Raw genomic sequence first — 14,678 nt, 5'->3', positions numbered from 1 at the left:
AAGTGCGCTCAGCTGTGCGAGAACTTAACTATGAAACCTCTGGAAAGTGTTGCAAGGGGGAACGGGATGGAGGCAAGGCTGGGCTGGATGGACTGTGTGCATGTCTGGAAATGTCACAATGAATCCCCCTTGTACAACCAACGAATATTAATTTTTTTAGTCTCTGCATTAGGAAGGACATTATTGGTCAGGCATGGTGGTGCCTGCCTGTAATCCCAGCTACTTGAGCAGCAGGGACAGGAAGACCACAACTCTGAGGCCAGCCCTAGAAAAGGCATTGTGAGGCCCTTTCTCAAAAGCAAAATAAAAATCAAATGGCTGGGAGCGTAGCTCAAGTGATAGACCCTTGTGTGCAAGGCCCTGGGTTCAATCTCCAGCACAGGAGAAAACAAGATGGAGAAAAAAAATAGAGTGAGAAAGAGAGGAAGAGAGAGGGGAAGGGAGGAGAGAGGAGGACAGGAAGGAAGGAAGGAAGGAAGGAAGGAAGGAAGGAAGGAAGGAAGGAAGGAAGGAAGGAGGAAGGAAGGAAAGAAAGAGGGAAGGAGGGAAGGAGGAAAGGAGAGGGACGGAGCTGAGCTGTCTCTTCAGGCTAGTTGTTCACACAGGGGAGATAGACTTGTTCACACCAGGAATTCAGACTCAAAAGCGAAGGTGTGAAGACAGACTCTAACTGCACATTCTCAAGTCTCTGCTAAGGCAGTGCAAGGTCACGGTGCCCTTGATCATTTCGGCAGCCATTGCTCACGTATTTCACTGGCAGGACTGGGAGCAGCTCCACCGAACAGGACTTCTATGAGCGAGGACGCGGGCCCGGAGTGGTACTTCTTCAGGGAGAGCAGCGCACTGCAAGAGAGAAGAGCCCAGGTGAGGGGCGGGGTGGGGCAGGACCGGGGCCAGGCCCTCCCCGGAGGGCGCACAACCACCCCTGACCAGAAGGGGTCAGCACAAGCACGGAAAACACCCGGTGGGACTCCCACGTACTTCTTGAGTCGCTTGTAAGTGACGTCGTTGGCAAGCTTTAGCAACCTGTAGGAAGCTTCAGGGTCCAGGTTCAACTGGAAGTCATGAGACTCATCAAAGGCCACCGTGACTGACCTCTGGGTGACTCGAGTCAAGACCCCGGTGGCAAGCTGACCATCCTGGTTCCCAGAACCGTACAGACCCACGATATCGCCTGCAAAAAGCAAAAACTCAGCTGCACAACACTGAGAAACGCTAAACGTTATTATAGTGTGGTAAGTCCTGGCACATTTCGGATACACATTACTTTCTCTCTCTTTTCTTTTTCTTTTTTTGCAATGCTGGGGACAGAACCCAGGGTTTCCGAAGGCTAGGCGAGCACTACCGCTTCAGCTATGCCTCTCTCTTACCCCCAGTAGCAAATGACCTCAGAAGTTAAAAAAAAGAAGTAGAAAAAAGCCAGGAAGGGCTGGGAAGGTGGCTTAGTGGTAGAGCGCTTGCCTAGCATGCATGAAGCCTTGGATTCGATTCCTCAGTACCACATACACAGAAAATAAATTTTTAAAAAATTCAAAGAGAAAAAATATTAAAAATAAATAAAAACAAGCTAGGCACCTGTATCTCACACCTATAATCCTAGCTACTCAAGAGGCTGAGATCTGATGATCACAGTTTAAAGCCAGCCCAGGCAGGAAAGGCTTTGAGACTCTTATCTCCAAATAACCACCAAAAAACTGCAAGTGGTGCTGTGGCTCAAAACAGTAGTAGAGTGCTAGTCTTGAGCACAAAAGCTCAGGGACAGCTCCCAGGCCAAGTTTAAGCCCCATGACCAATAACAACAACAAAAAAAAAACAAGTCAAAATAAATGCTGACCTAACACCTAAGTCCCCCATGTGTGGGAATATACTTGAGGATGAACTATTATCCAATCCTTAAGATCGTACACATGGACACAGAAGATCTCATGGACACAAGGACTGCACGTCCGCAGAGGTGCAACCCAGTGGGCCTTGTGCAGAGCCCTTGACTCTCTCCAGCTAGACAAGACATCTCAGAGGGCATGGGGCTACAACAGCACTGAGTAAGCAGCCCAGAAGGCAGAGCCGAGAAATGGAGAAAACTGTCCTGGTGCCCTCCGAAGCCAGTGTGTGCGTTACAATGGCCGGTGTGACTAGCTCGGGCTGGAGTGTGAGTTGCAATGGCCCCAGTGTGACTAGCTCAGGCCAGTCTGTCCAAGTTTCCATCACCTGGAGCAGAGACCATTCCCATGGAAGCAGAATCCACTGTGAGACAAAAGCTAGACCACCCAACTGTTCACACCCTGAGCCCTCACCTGCAGCTACACCTGGAGCCTTAGCCAGGGGGTCAGAGGAAGGTTCTGTGGCAGAAGCCAGGCCCATCACCAGCAGAGCAGAGGACCACGTACCTCCTGAACCCTCCCCCTACCCTGCCCTGTCCAGGACCTCACATTTCAGGCTTTGTGATTCTGAGTCACAGAGACTCGAAACTGCCCAGATGAGCCTGTGACCACACCCTCTGATCTGCTCCTGGTGCTGTCTCCGCTGGCTGCCTCCTCTGGCATCTAGCCAGTGGGCCCTCACTGACCTCCGGTCTGTCTCCACACGCTTTCAGAATAGATCTGGAGCTTCACCTCAGTTTTCGGTGCTCACCAGCCCTGCATGCACTCAGTCTTGCTCCCTTCCTCCTGATGGAAAAGCCGCCAGCATGCCCGCTCCCATCATCCCTCCAGCAGTCTCCCTCATGCTCTTCCTTGCTCCTCTCATCTCATCTCCTCCAGCCAGGATTCCAACCATTGCGGGGGACAAGGGTGGATAAATCAAACTACAACACCAGCCCGGCATTGGTGGCTCACGTCTGTAATCCTAGCTACTCAGGAGGCTGAGATCTGAGGATCACAGGTCAAAGCCAGCATGGGTGGGGAAAGTCCATGAGACTTTTTTTTGTTGATTGTGGGGCCTGAACTCTGGGCCTGGGTGCTGTCCCTCAGCTCTTCAGCTCAAGGCTAGAGCCCTACCACTTGAGCCATAGCACCAGTTCCAGCTTTTTTCTGCTTACATGGTATTGAAGAATCAAACCCAGAGCCTCATGCATGCAAGACAAACGCTCTACCACTGAGCCAACTTCCCAGCCCCTCCATGAGACTCTTATCCCCAATTAACCACCAGAAAACTGGAAATGGCTCTGTGGCTCAGTGGTAGAATGCTAGCCTTCAGTACAAAAAGCTCAGGAACAGTGCCTAGGCTGAGTTCAAGCCCCAGGACCCGCATCCCAGGACCTGCACAAAAACCCTCGAAACACTGTAACCACGTAAGCAAGGCAGAGCCACTGAGGGTAGAAGCACGCACCAGCAACATTGCTGTATGGGTTTCCAGGACTGAGGGTGTTGAAACAGCAGCCCCCATGTGTGGTCCAGAAGCTTCCTCTGGCCTGGGGTAAAGGGCTTGAGTAAAATGCTCAGAGCCCTGGGTTTGATCCCTGGCACTGCCTTTCTTTTCCAGCAGGGCCAGCAGGAGCTGAGCCAAAGCAGGCTTGGCAGAAACGTATCTATAATACAAAACTATACAGACCTCACATCCAGCAATCTACACACAGCAGGCTGTCAACTCTACAGAGGTACAAGGTCGTTTAATTTTAAGCTTTCTGGTAGCCATATGAAACCAGTTAAAGGAAACAGAATATACAGAATATACAGCCAGGCTCCAGTGGCTCACGCCTATAATCTTAACTAGGCAGGAAGCTGAGGTCTAGGATTGAGGTTCTAAACCAGCCCAGGCAGAAAAATCTATCAGACTCTTATCCCTAATTAACTGCCAAAAGGCCAGAAGTAGAGCTATAACTCAAGTGGTAGAGCACCAGTCTTGGGAGAAAAAGTTAAAAGATAACACCAGGTTGGGTTCAAGCCCCAGTATCAACACAAAACCAAACAAAAACCCAGAATACACAGCCCTGATTGAGGCCCTGGTAAACTATGGACTTAGGTGACAATGACATGTCACTGAGGGCTCATAGGCTGTAAGGAAGGCACTACTTGGGGTAGGGACACTGATGTGGGAGCTGCGCATGTTGAAGGACAAGGCATATGAACCTTCCACTCAATTTGCTTTTAATAATCACTGCACGTAACCTAATATATGCACAACATCATTTGGGCTTGCTGTCAATGTTCAACACAATGACTCTTTGGTTGCTCCCACGCAGGCTATGTGAATCTGGAGACCTGGTGTATATGTTACATTTGCAGCAACAGCTGGCTGCAGGTCATGTTCTCAAACCACTAGGGCTAGATAAATTGAGGGACTCCTGGGTAAGAGAAGAAAGCTTTGCACTCTGGCTGGGCCCTCCATCCACTCAATTTTTGGTTTTGTTTTTTTTCAGTTTTTATTTACTTAATTTTATTTTTGTGTATGTGGTACCAAGGAACTGAACCCATGGTCTCAAGCATGGTAGGCAAGCACTCTACCACTAAACTACCTTCCCAGCCCAGCCGCTGACCAGTCTTCGGGAGAACCCGTGCAGTGGTCTGAATGCCGTACTGTTTCTGGTCTGCACATACCGGAAGAGAAGCTGTTGCTGGGAAGGCCTGCGGCAGACCCGCCTCGCCCAGGCTCGAAGGTGACCAGAAGCTGTCCGTACAGCCCCGTGCGCTGGCTGGCCAGCTGCAGCTTTAGCAGACACACGCCCCTGCTCTGGAGCTCCTTCAGAGAGCTGTTCTCCTGCCAGGCCCTGCAAGACATCCGGTACCCACACTCCAGTACTCAAACCCTTACCAGTTTCTCCCTCTGCCCACAAAGGCAAAGGAAAACAAAGATCCGTGCACTAAATAGGCCCCACGGGAACTCAGAACCTGCTCCCTCCCAAACCAGCTCCTCCTGCTGCCCCTAGGGCTCCTCCACCTGTTACCCCAGATCTTTGTCGCTGGGTTTCCCCAGCCAGCCACCAGTACCACCAGCCAAGCAGTCCCCAGATGCTGATCACTTTCCTGGCCTGCTTGGCCGGGGGCCTGGCTGTGCCCACAGCACAGCACGTGGGCCCCACAGCACAGCCGGGCCTGGCAGGTCTCGGCGAGGTGAGGCACAGCCACCATCCTGGCTGCTAACTCCACTAGCAACTGCACTCAGCGCTTGACTCAGAGCCAGACGTTTATTCTCAAAGCAAAATGGGGGGGGGGGGGGGGGGCCCATTCCACAGATGAAGTAAGGAAGGCTCAGAGACAAGGCGGAAACCCATCGCCCACGACCAACCCACACCTGACCCTGGGGACCCTTACTCAAACCTCTCCATCTCTGCCCCCCCCCCCGGAAATGACAGGGCCAGAGGCGGCTCGGGGCTGTGGACCGTGGACCTGGCTGAGGCGAATGCCCACCCCCAGAAGCGAGGCGGGGCCCCGCCGGCTCCCCCGTGCCCCGGGCCGCTCCGGGCCCCGCCGGCTCCCCCGTCCGTGCCCGCGCCGCTCCGGGCCCCGTCCGTGCCCGCGCCGCTCCGGGCCCCGCCGGCTCCCCCGTCCGTCCCCGCGCCGCTCCGGGCCCGCCCCTCCCCGGGCCGCGCTCGGGCCCCGTCCTGCGGGAGTCACCCGATCTCCAGCGGCCGCCGCCCAGGCCCCCGCGCCGGGCCGGTCTGGAGCCCGCGCCGCTCGCACCTGCGCTCCTGCAGCTCCGCGTCCCTCTCGAGGCCCAGCAGGGACAACTGTCTGGCCACGAAGTCCTCCACCGCCGCCGAGGCCATCGCCGCCGCGCGCCCGGCCCGCCTCCACGCCGCGGTCCGAATCCCCGCCGGACCCGTGCGTCGACGCGCGCGGCTCCCGCCTCTTCCGCTTCCGGGTCAGGCGGCGGGCGAGATGGCGGCGGCCGCGGTGGCTTCGGAGCTGGCGGGCACCTTGGGGCGGCTGGCGCGCGCGTGCGGTCGCAGCGTCCGGGCTCCTTCGCGGCCCGGGGCCGGTGAGACCCGGGCGCCCCGGGCGGGGGGGAGGCGGGGGCCCCCGGGAAGCAGCGCCGGCCCCCGGCCCCCCGCCGCGTCCTCACGGCCCCACGTTCGGAGGCCCGGAGCCGTTGGGGCGGCCACGCAGCGGGGCCGGGCGCAGCCTGAGCGGGCCCCCGGAGGCGGAGGCCTGGCGCGCGCCGCACTCCGAGGCTGCCGCGGAGGGTCGGGCTTCGGGCCGCCTCGGCCGCCGGGCTCGGGGCGGCTCGGGGGGCGGCGCGCCAGTGCTGGGCTCTGAGCTCAAACCCACAAGCAGCCACGGAAATCCCGCGGAGTCGCGGACAGGGAGGGAGGGTAGGCAGGCAGAGCACGGAGGACCTGTAGGGCTGTGACGTTTCCTTGGGGACCGCAGTGGTCGGTGCCCGTCATTGACGGATCCACCGTCCACACAGCCCTAGAGAGCCCCGAGGTAGACTCTGCACTGCTAGGCGCACCGCTCAGGGAGGGGACGTTGTCAGGGAGGGGCTGATAAAGTATTTTAGAAATAACCATAATCGGGGTGACATTGTCCAAAAGAGAAATTACACACTACCTGAATTATACAATTATAATCCCTCTCTACACACCTTAATAAAAATTATACACTTGAAAAAATGCCGGGCGCTGGTGGCTCACGCCTGTCATCCTAGCTACTCAGGAGGCTGAGATCTGAGGATCACCGTTCAAAGCCAGCCTGGGCAGGAAAAGTCGGTGAGACTCTAAACCACTCAGAAAACCAGAAGTGTCGCTGTGGCTCAAGTGGCAGAGCACTCGCCTTGAGCTGAAGAGCTGAGGGACAGCGCCCAGACCCAGAGTTCAGGCCCCACAACCGACAAAAAAACAAAAAAGCATAAGCACAGAATTGAGCCAGGTGTCAGTAACTGTTGAGTTGAAAGAGAATTTACTCCACACCCCACCCTGCATTCTCAGCAGCACTGGGGTTTGAACTCAAAGCCTCCCACTTGGTAGGCAGGTGTTCTACTGCTGAACCATGCCTGCCCCTCTTTTTTGCTTTAGTTATATATTCTCAGTAAGGGTTTCCAGCTTTTTCCCCAGGGCAGGCTTTCAACCTCCATTCTGTACTTGGCCTCTCAAGTAGCTGAGATCCTAGGGGTGTTCACCACCTTATCCCGCCATATTCTGTGTACTTTTGATACTTGACACTTTTGGTAATAAAACTTAAGTTTTAGTAGACTGGGACATTTTTCTAGAAGCTGTGGGACTTTCCTTGTTCTGGCATAGATCAGATGCTGGGTTAAAGCCCAGATGCCCACGGAAAGGTAGAGTGAGGAGACAGAAATGGTGACCAAAAAGTGAAGAGGGGTAAAGGACCCAGGATGGACAAACAGTCCACAGGCTCCCAGGAGCCCAAAGGGTGATGCATTCTCCGTGGAGCCTGGGCAAAGCGAAGGCCCTAGGTTTGGGTTACAAGAAGAGCAAATTGGTTGCAAGAACTTTCTCCCTAAGCCCTCACCAGCACAGGGCTGTCAGGACAGGTTCCAAATCCCTGATCCCTGGAGTGATGGCACGGCAGAGCCTTTGTCTCAGGAAAACCATCACTGCCCCTGTCACCTGTCACTGCTGCTTGTGCTTTGATGGAGCTGATGGGGGAGAGAGTCAGGCAGTTTTGTAAAATAACACACTTGGTGTATTTGAAAACTAGCAGGGCTTATGGAGAGTAAGAAAGCATGAATTGGGGTGGGAAGGGTTTGGCTTGTTTGGTTAGTGGGTTAGCGGGTAGACTTTGAATGTGGGTCTTAGCTTGATTGATGATTTATGGGTATGAGCCACCTCCTTCATCTGTTAGTTTTTTGTGACAGGGTCTCCCTCTATAGTCCAGGTTGGCCTGGAACTCATAATCTTCCTTCCTCTAACTTCTAAATACTGGAATGCAGAGGCAGGAAGATGGGTACTACAGGCGTACACCACCATACTCAGTGGGATTCAACTTCTATGTCTGGGGAAGACCTCTCTCCTGCAATGGTACTGGGTGGGCACCCAAAGGAAGTGAGGGGACGAGTTTGTGGGTACCTGGTAAGGCAGAGGGAGGCAATGTTCCAGCCCAGGGAGAGGCCCCGCAGGCCCCACCATGACCAGGAAGTCAGAGGGACAGGGGCAGGTGAACCAAACAGGTGGAGAAATGGAGCCACTGGTGTTAGAGGACTTGGCATTTTCACTGAGTGAGGTGGAAGCTGCTGGAAGGTTCTGTCCACAGCAGGATGTGGGCTGATTTTGTTGTTGTTGTTGTTGTTTGTTTTTGTCAGTCATGGGGCTTGAACTCTGGGCTTGGGCACTGTCTGTGAGCTCTTCAGCTCAAGGTGAGCACTCTACCACTTGAGCCACAGCTCCACTTCCAGTTTTCTGGTGGTTTATTGGAAATAAGAGTCTCACAGGGGGCTGCGAAGGTGGCTCAGTGGTAGAGCGCTTGCCTTGCATGCCTGAGGCCCTAGGTTCGATTCCTCAGCACTACATAAGCAAAAAGAAAGAAGCCGGAAATCGTGCTGTGGCTCAAGTGGTAGAGCCCTAGCCTTGACCTGAAGAACTGAGGACAGCGCCCAGGCCCAGAGTTCAGGCCCCACAACTGGACCCCCCTCCCCCCCCCCGAAAAAAAAAGTCTCAAAGCCTTTCCTGCCTGGGCTGGCTTTGAACTGAGATCCTCAGATCTCAGCCTCCTGAGTAGCTAGGATTATAGGTGTGAGCCACCAGAGTCCAGCCCTGACTGATGTTTTAGAAGCCCAAAGCCCCTGTGCTGTTCGTTGGGGTCCCCGGTGAGGTTCCTTCTGGTTAGCACATGCCTGAGCTCTCAGGCGGTGGTGGGTGAAGAGTGGGGTTGGTGCGGCCCTGGGTCTGGCCCGTGCGTCTCACGGTGATGGACGTGTTTTCTTGTCCCTCAGGCTCCCTCTGGTCTGGCACACGAAGGAACAGCTCGCAGAGCGCCCCGTTTCCACCTGGGTAATACCAAATGTGGGTTTCTGATCCCCTTCCTCTGGAGAACTTTCTCAACATGGGGCTTCCTATGGTGGGGTCTGGGTTTGAGCTTTTCACTTCAGCTTTTTGGGCCTTAGTTTTCTGAGCCCTCCGTAGAGTGGAGGCTGTGGAGGCGCAGGCCGCGGTGCCCAGGCCACGTCACCAACGGGAAGCCTGGCCACTCAGGGTTTCTAGACAGAGAAAGCATATCCCTCGTTAAGATGCCAGGCTTAGAAAAGGTTAATGTAACAGTTGGAGCGGGTCACAGCCAGGGGTAGGGACAGGCCTGAAGCGCAGGGGGCTGTGGTGCTCTGCTGTGGCCTCGCAGCCACGGGTGCCACCGGGCCGGCCAATTTCTGCAGCCATGGACACCGAGTCACTGCCCTCACCTGCTCCTGGTGGAGGCCATAAGTACCGATCCAATGGGGCTTGAACGTCCAGCAAAGGAGAATGTTTAAATAGTTCACAGTACTACAGTGGGGCTGGGAGGCCCCGGTTCCCATGCAGAGCTACAGAATGAACACACAGGCCAGGCACTGGTGGCTCACACCTGTCATCCTAGCTTCAGGAGGCTGAGATCTGAGGATCACGGTTCAAAGCCAGCCTGGGCAGGAAAGTCCGTGAAACTCTTATCGCCGATAAACCACTAGAAAACCAGAAATGGCATTGTAGCTCAAGCAGTAGAGTGTTCACCTTGAGCTGAAGAGCTGAGGGATAACGCCCAAGCCCAGAGTTCAAGCCCCACGACCGACCAAAAAAAAAAAGAATAGACACATGGCTCTGCAGCACTGGCACGGGCTGCTGATGGGATCCGGCGTCTCAGCTTCAAAAGGAGAAGTTAGTGCTGATGTTACCAGGGCCTGTTTTCCTGACATTTCTGCAAAGCTCTCTCTGCTCATGGTCTTCATCTGGCCCTGGACCCCCCAGTCCAGGAGGCTGAACAGGGCAGACTTCTAAAGAACAGCTTCTGAAGCCAGGCACTAGTGGCTCATGCCTGTCATCCTAGCTACTCAGGAGGCTGAGATCTGAGGATTGCGGTTCAAAGCCAGCCCAGGCAGGAAAGTCCACGAGACGCTTATCTCAAATTAACTACCAGAAAACCGGAAGTGGCGCTGTGGCTCAATTGATAGAACACTTCTCCTTGAGCTGAAGAGCTTAGGGACAGTGCCCAGGCCCAGAGTTCAAGCCCCATGACCAAAAAAAAAAAAAAAAAAAAAGCCACAAGTAGAACAGTATATCAGGTGGTAGAGCACCAGCCTTGAGCAAAAAAAGCTTAGGGACAGCGCCCAGGCCCTGAGTTCTAGCCCCAGTACCGATGCACACACACACACACACATCAAAGAACATCCTGGCATGTCAAGGTCACTGCCAGGCCTCAGTCCCTGGCGTTGGTGTCCCAGGGCTCAGCAGGGTGGGAATGCACCCTTCAGAGCACAGACTGCACACAGCCACGGGGCATGTGGTCACGACAGGCCGCCCTGGTCTCAGGTCTGTGTGTGTCCTGTGGAGCAGGACGCTGGGGACTGGTAAGCTGCTGCTGTAGGGTACACGCAGCCCTGAGGGGCGTGCAGATCCCTCAGGGTACACCGAGGCCCTAGAGCACCGGTGTTGTGGAACCCCTCCACCTCTCCATAGTTCACACTCCCAGCATCCCTCGGCACCCCTCCCGAGGGCTCTGAGGACACAGGGCCTTCCCCTCCCAACACGTGACCTGGCGGCCTTGCTTGGGGACTCAAAGCTTCCTGTCACGCGTGACGTGGGTGTATGAAATGTGTTACAGGTACGTTCCCAAAACCTCCCTGAGTTCCCCTCCATGGCCGGAAGTTGTGCTGCCAGACCCCGTGGAGGAGACCAGGTACCACACAGGTAAAGACATCCGTCATTCGGCGGTGGTCGTGCCTCAGGGCTGGAGCCCAGGTGTCCCCGTGGGCCTAGCCATAGCCTGGTTTGGTTTCCATGTGAAATGCCCAAGTTTAAGACGCTCATTCACAGCCAGACAGCCACCCAGCAGCTGCCTGGGTCCTAGCAGATAACGGGGAGGGCGACCTCTCGTGGTGGATGCCTGGGACCCCACACCCAAAGCTGGCGCCGGGGCTCACACCTGCAATCCTAGCTACTCAGAAAGCTGAGATCTAAGGATCGCAGTTCAAAGCCAGCCTGGGCAAGCAGAGTCCCTGAGACTCATATCTCCAGTTAACCAGCAAGAGGATGGAAGTAGAGCTGTGACTCAAGTGGTAAAATGCCAGCCTTGAGCAAAAAGGGCTCAGGAACAGCGCCCAGGCTCTGAGTTCAAGGCCCAGTGTCAGCACCTAAAAAAATAAGCGACTGAGGCAGGTACGGTGGAGTACCTGTGATCCCCACTCGGCAGGGGCAGGAGCCATGGGGGGGGGGGGGAGAGAGGCCCAGGCTCAGCACTGCGGGGCTCGGGCAGGGTCAGTCAGTCTGCACATCTACCCAGGGCCCTGCACCTGGTACTCCATGTTGGGTGGAATACTGGCCAGGGCAGCTGCCCCTTCCTGTCCCCCCCCCCCCCCAGAGGTGGTGAGGAAGGTGAACGGGCTGATCTCCGCGGGCCAGTACGGCCGGCTCTTTGCTGTGGTGCACTTTGCCGGCCATCAGTGGAAGGTGACCTCAGAGGACCTGATTTTAATTGAAAACGAGCTGGACATCCAGTGCGGAGACAGGATTCGCCTGGAGAAGGTGAGGCGGGGGCGGGAGGGGGGGTGAGAAGGTGGGGCTGGCCGCCCCTTGTGCCCTCCCCACTGGGGTGCGGGGCGGGAGGCCGGGACGGAGCCGGCCGCAGCTCCCAGCTTGCCCTGGCCCCGTAGACTCACTCTAAGGGGACAAAGGCCTGATTGCTTTGCCCTGCCGTCTGCGTACCATCATCACCATCCATGCCCCTCACTCCCTGGCCCAGGAGTGCTGGATCTCAGGGGTGAGGAGGTCCAGGGAAGCGTGGGGCGGGGTCTCCTGGCCCCCCATGGAGACGCCCTTCCTGACCTCTGGGTCCAGCTGGCCCCCTGGCTCCCCAGGGCAGCTTCCCAGCTGCCGTCAACCTGCAGTGCGAGCTGAGCGTGTGCAGCAGCTCTGTCCTGTGAGCCGCTCGCCCTGGCCCTCTCCTTACGCAGTCACAGCTCTCTGCAGTGGACTTGTGAGGGTATGCTTAACGTGAAGGAGAGGATTTCCTTTACGCGTTAGAACTCTGCTTTGCGATTGGAGCTTTGTGTATTTGTATCACAGAGCCCGTCTCTGGTCCAGAGCGGGTCTCAGAACCTAAAACAAGCCGGCAGCCGGCAGAGCTGAGTGCTGTGGACACATTTTTCTTGAGGTGCAGGGCATGGACCAGAGCCTGGCACAGGCCACCCGTGTGCTCTGCCCCCCCCAACCCCATCCGAGCACCCCGTCACAGCCTCTCACATGAGCACTGGGGCTGGGGGAGCTTGGGCCAGAGCACACACTGCATGCTCTGTGTTCCGGTCCATCACCAGCCCCAGACCCCGGAAACAAGGTGGACACTCCTTTTGCTACCTTAAGGGGCGTCATTTGCTGACTGTCCTATGAAAATGCATGTTGCTCCTTTGCTGGGCATAGGGGCTCATGCCTGTAGTCCCAGCACTCAGGAGGCAGTGGCCGGGGCATGGCAGCTTTGAGGCCCACCTTGCTCTGTGCACATGGGCTGTCTGTGGAGCAATACTGAACTCCCGCATCACTTTCTCAGGTTCTGCTGGTCGGGGCACACGATTTCACCCTTCTGGGCAAGCCGCTGCTCAGGTGAGGGCTGCGGGTGAGGGCTGGGTGTGTGGGTGGACATGGTGCGGCAGCCCAGGTGGTGTCCAGGGCACTGGCGGCCACCCTGACTACAGTGTGTGTCCGTGTGCTGGGGGGGGGGCCTGGTGTCCCACAGGAACCCCCAGCGGACCCCAGTCACCAGCTCATCCCTCGCAGCACTCAGGATTTTTCAGGGCACCTGCATTGCAGACCTGCAACTCCTGCAGCCCAAGAAGGAGGTAGCTTCACTGTGGGCTGGCACTCGAGAGCCAGGCTGATCAGGAGGGCGTCTGCTCTCCCATGTCCTTCCTTCCAGTAAGGATCTCGTTCATGTGGAAGCCACGGTCATCGAGAAGACAGAATCATGGCCAAAAGTCAACATGAAATTTAGGAAAAGGAAAAACTTCAGGAAGAAGCACAGTAAGTGAGAGCGCTGTCGCGGGCGCCCACGGAGGCTGCCCTGAGCCGCCGCCGGCGCCGCGTGGCTGTGTCCCGGCGGAGGCCGCCCCTGGTAACGGTTACCAGGGCTGTGTGGACCAGGTCTCCTGGGGTTGCTCACACTATTGGCCAAGATTAGGGCAGTTCCAGAGTAGCCGTGAACCCTGACCCCACCGGGACTCAGCACGAGACACGTGAGAGCCGTGTTGACATCTTGGTGGCGCTGGCAGCGTGGCGGGCATTCCCACATTGGCCACGGAGCCAGGACGCAGGGAGGGGCGCTGGGCAGTGGAGTGCTGCGCGGCTGCCATCTGGAGCCAGAGTGGGACGGGGCAGGGCAGGCCTGCGTCTCAGAGCTCACGCCAAGGAGGATCGTATCCTGTGGGGACCATGGCTGGGCGCAGGCAGGCCACAGTGGCAGCGCCCTCCTCAGGTTAGCCGGGCAGCCCGCAGGCGATCTGACGGGCATTACATTAAGTCCTTTAAATGAGCCATGGTGCAGCGGCCTGCCAAGGCCGTGCCGACGGGAGAAAGGGCCGAGGCCAGGGCTGGCAGGGTTGAAGATGGTGGAGGGGCCACAGCCAGAGTGGTGGCCTGGAGAGCGCGTTGGGAGTGCGGGTGGCCCGGCGGGGTGAGATGGCGGGAGCTGAGGTCTAGCAGGCATCACGCAGGCGTTGGGGGCACAGCCGGGACAGGACAGAGTTCAGCCATCGGGAGGCGCCAGCGTCTCCTGGCTAGAGGGTGTGGGGTCACTCTGCAGCGGCGCAGGCGTGACAGGATGTGAGAGGGGACCCGGAGGGGAGCAGGTAGGTTGGCAATCTCCCCGGGGAGCTGGGGTCGGGGCACACCAGGCCTGTCAGCCGGAGGGGGCTGGACGGCCCGTGCCAGCTTCCTGCCTGGGGGGAGGCCGCGCTGCCTCCCAGTGGCAGATCCATTTTCTCGGCCCGGGCTCAGCCAGGGAAGCCAGTGGGTGCCAGAGGCGGCTGCCTTTCCCCTCCAGTCCTGGAGGGGGCGCACACGGCCTGTCCTGCCAGCCCTGGGGCACTGCCAGCACCCTCATGGCAGCCCCACTGGCCACACTGGGGCTCACCTGCCTCCAGGCAGGAGCACCCTGGCCACGGGCACGGAGGTGGTTGATCCTCCCCTCGAGAAGAGCCGCGGGCAGCTGGGTGCTGGGCCTCCCCGGCCCGCGGCTAGCCCCCGATGGCGGGACCCAGCTACCCATGACCTTGCTCTCTCCCCCAGTTAACGTGAACCCACAGACCATCCTCCGCATTAACAGCATCGAGATCGCCCCGCGCCTGCTGTGACCGCCCCGCTGACATTTATGAGTGTGAAGGCAGGAGGCTGAGGTCTGAGGACAGCAGTGTGGAGGCCGCCCGGGCAGGAGGGCCCACGAGACTCATCTCCAAGGAACCGCCACAAACTAGGCATGAGGCTGTGGCTCAAGTGGTAGAGCACTAGCCTAGAGCACCGAAGCTCAGGGACAGCGCCCCCGCCTCGTTCAAGCCCAGGACCCGCACACAAAAAAATGAAAAAAGTGAAAATAAACGTGTCCTTGGAGAAGGCG

At 57.2% G+C, this 14,678-nt stretch overlaps 2 protein-coding genes across 2 annotated transcripts in view; one reads left to right on the top strand and one right to left on the bottom strand.

Annotated features, from left to right (window-relative positions):
• Ighmbp2 (immunoglobulin mu DNA binding protein 2) overlaps positions 1-5,924 on the bottom strand; it is a 19,571-nt gene extending 13,647 nt beyond the window's left edge. Inside the window, exons 1-4 of the mRNA XM_070009838.1 lie at positions 5,619-5,924; positions 4,536-4,705; positions 982-1,174; positions 746-843 (exon numbers count right to left, since the gene is read on the bottom strand). Of these exons, the coding sequence (XP_069865939.1) occupies positions 746-843; positions 982-1,174; positions 4,536-4,705; positions 5,619-5,704 (547 nt within the window). The 5' untranslated portion in view covers positions 5,705-5,924. The remainder of the gene's footprint in view (positions 1-745; positions 844-981; positions 1,175-4,535; positions 4,706-5,618) is intronic.
• Mrpl21 (mitochondrial ribosomal protein L21) lies at positions 5,787-14,678 on the top strand. Its single transcript, XM_070009840.1, has 7 exons — positions 5,787-5,916; positions 8,830-8,887; positions 10,683-10,768; positions 11,439-11,602; positions 12,621-12,673; positions 12,987-13,090; positions 14,354-14,678. Exons 1-7 carry the CDS (start codon positions 5,817-5,819, stop codon positions 14,416-14,418), a joined length of 630 nt encoding a protein of 209 aa, XP_069865941.1. The 5' UTR covers positions 5,787-5,816; the 3' UTR covers positions 14,419-14,678.

Source organism: Dipodomys merriami, unplaced genomic scaffold (genome assembly GCF_024711535.1).
Source record: "Dipodomys merriami isolate MVZ:Mamm:240054 unplaced genomic scaffold, mDipMer1.0.p SCAF_78, whole genome shotgun sequence".
In the NCBI taxonomy this organism is placed as follows: Eukaryota; Metazoa; Chordata; class Mammalia; order Rodentia; family Heteromyidae; genus Dipodomys; species Dipodomys merriami.
Note: the sequence above shows the minus strand (reverse complement) of the source record. Positions and strands in the feature narration are given on the sequence as shown.

Excerpts from the sequence above, each read along its gene's own strand:
- Mrpl21 (XM_070009840.1), top strand. The coding sequence starts at position 5,817 with ATGGCGGCGGCCGCGGTGGCTTCGGAGCTGGCGGGCACCTTGGGGCGG. Across the intron at positions 11,603-12,620 it reads ACAGGATTCGCCTGGAGAAG|GTTCTGCTGGTCGGGGCACA; the intron begins GTGAGGCGGGGG and ends TCACTTTCTCAG. Across the intron at positions 13,091-14,353 it reads AAACTTCAGGAAGAAGCACA|TTAACGTGAACCCACAGACC; the intron begins GTAAGTGAGAGC and ends TCTCTCCCCCAG.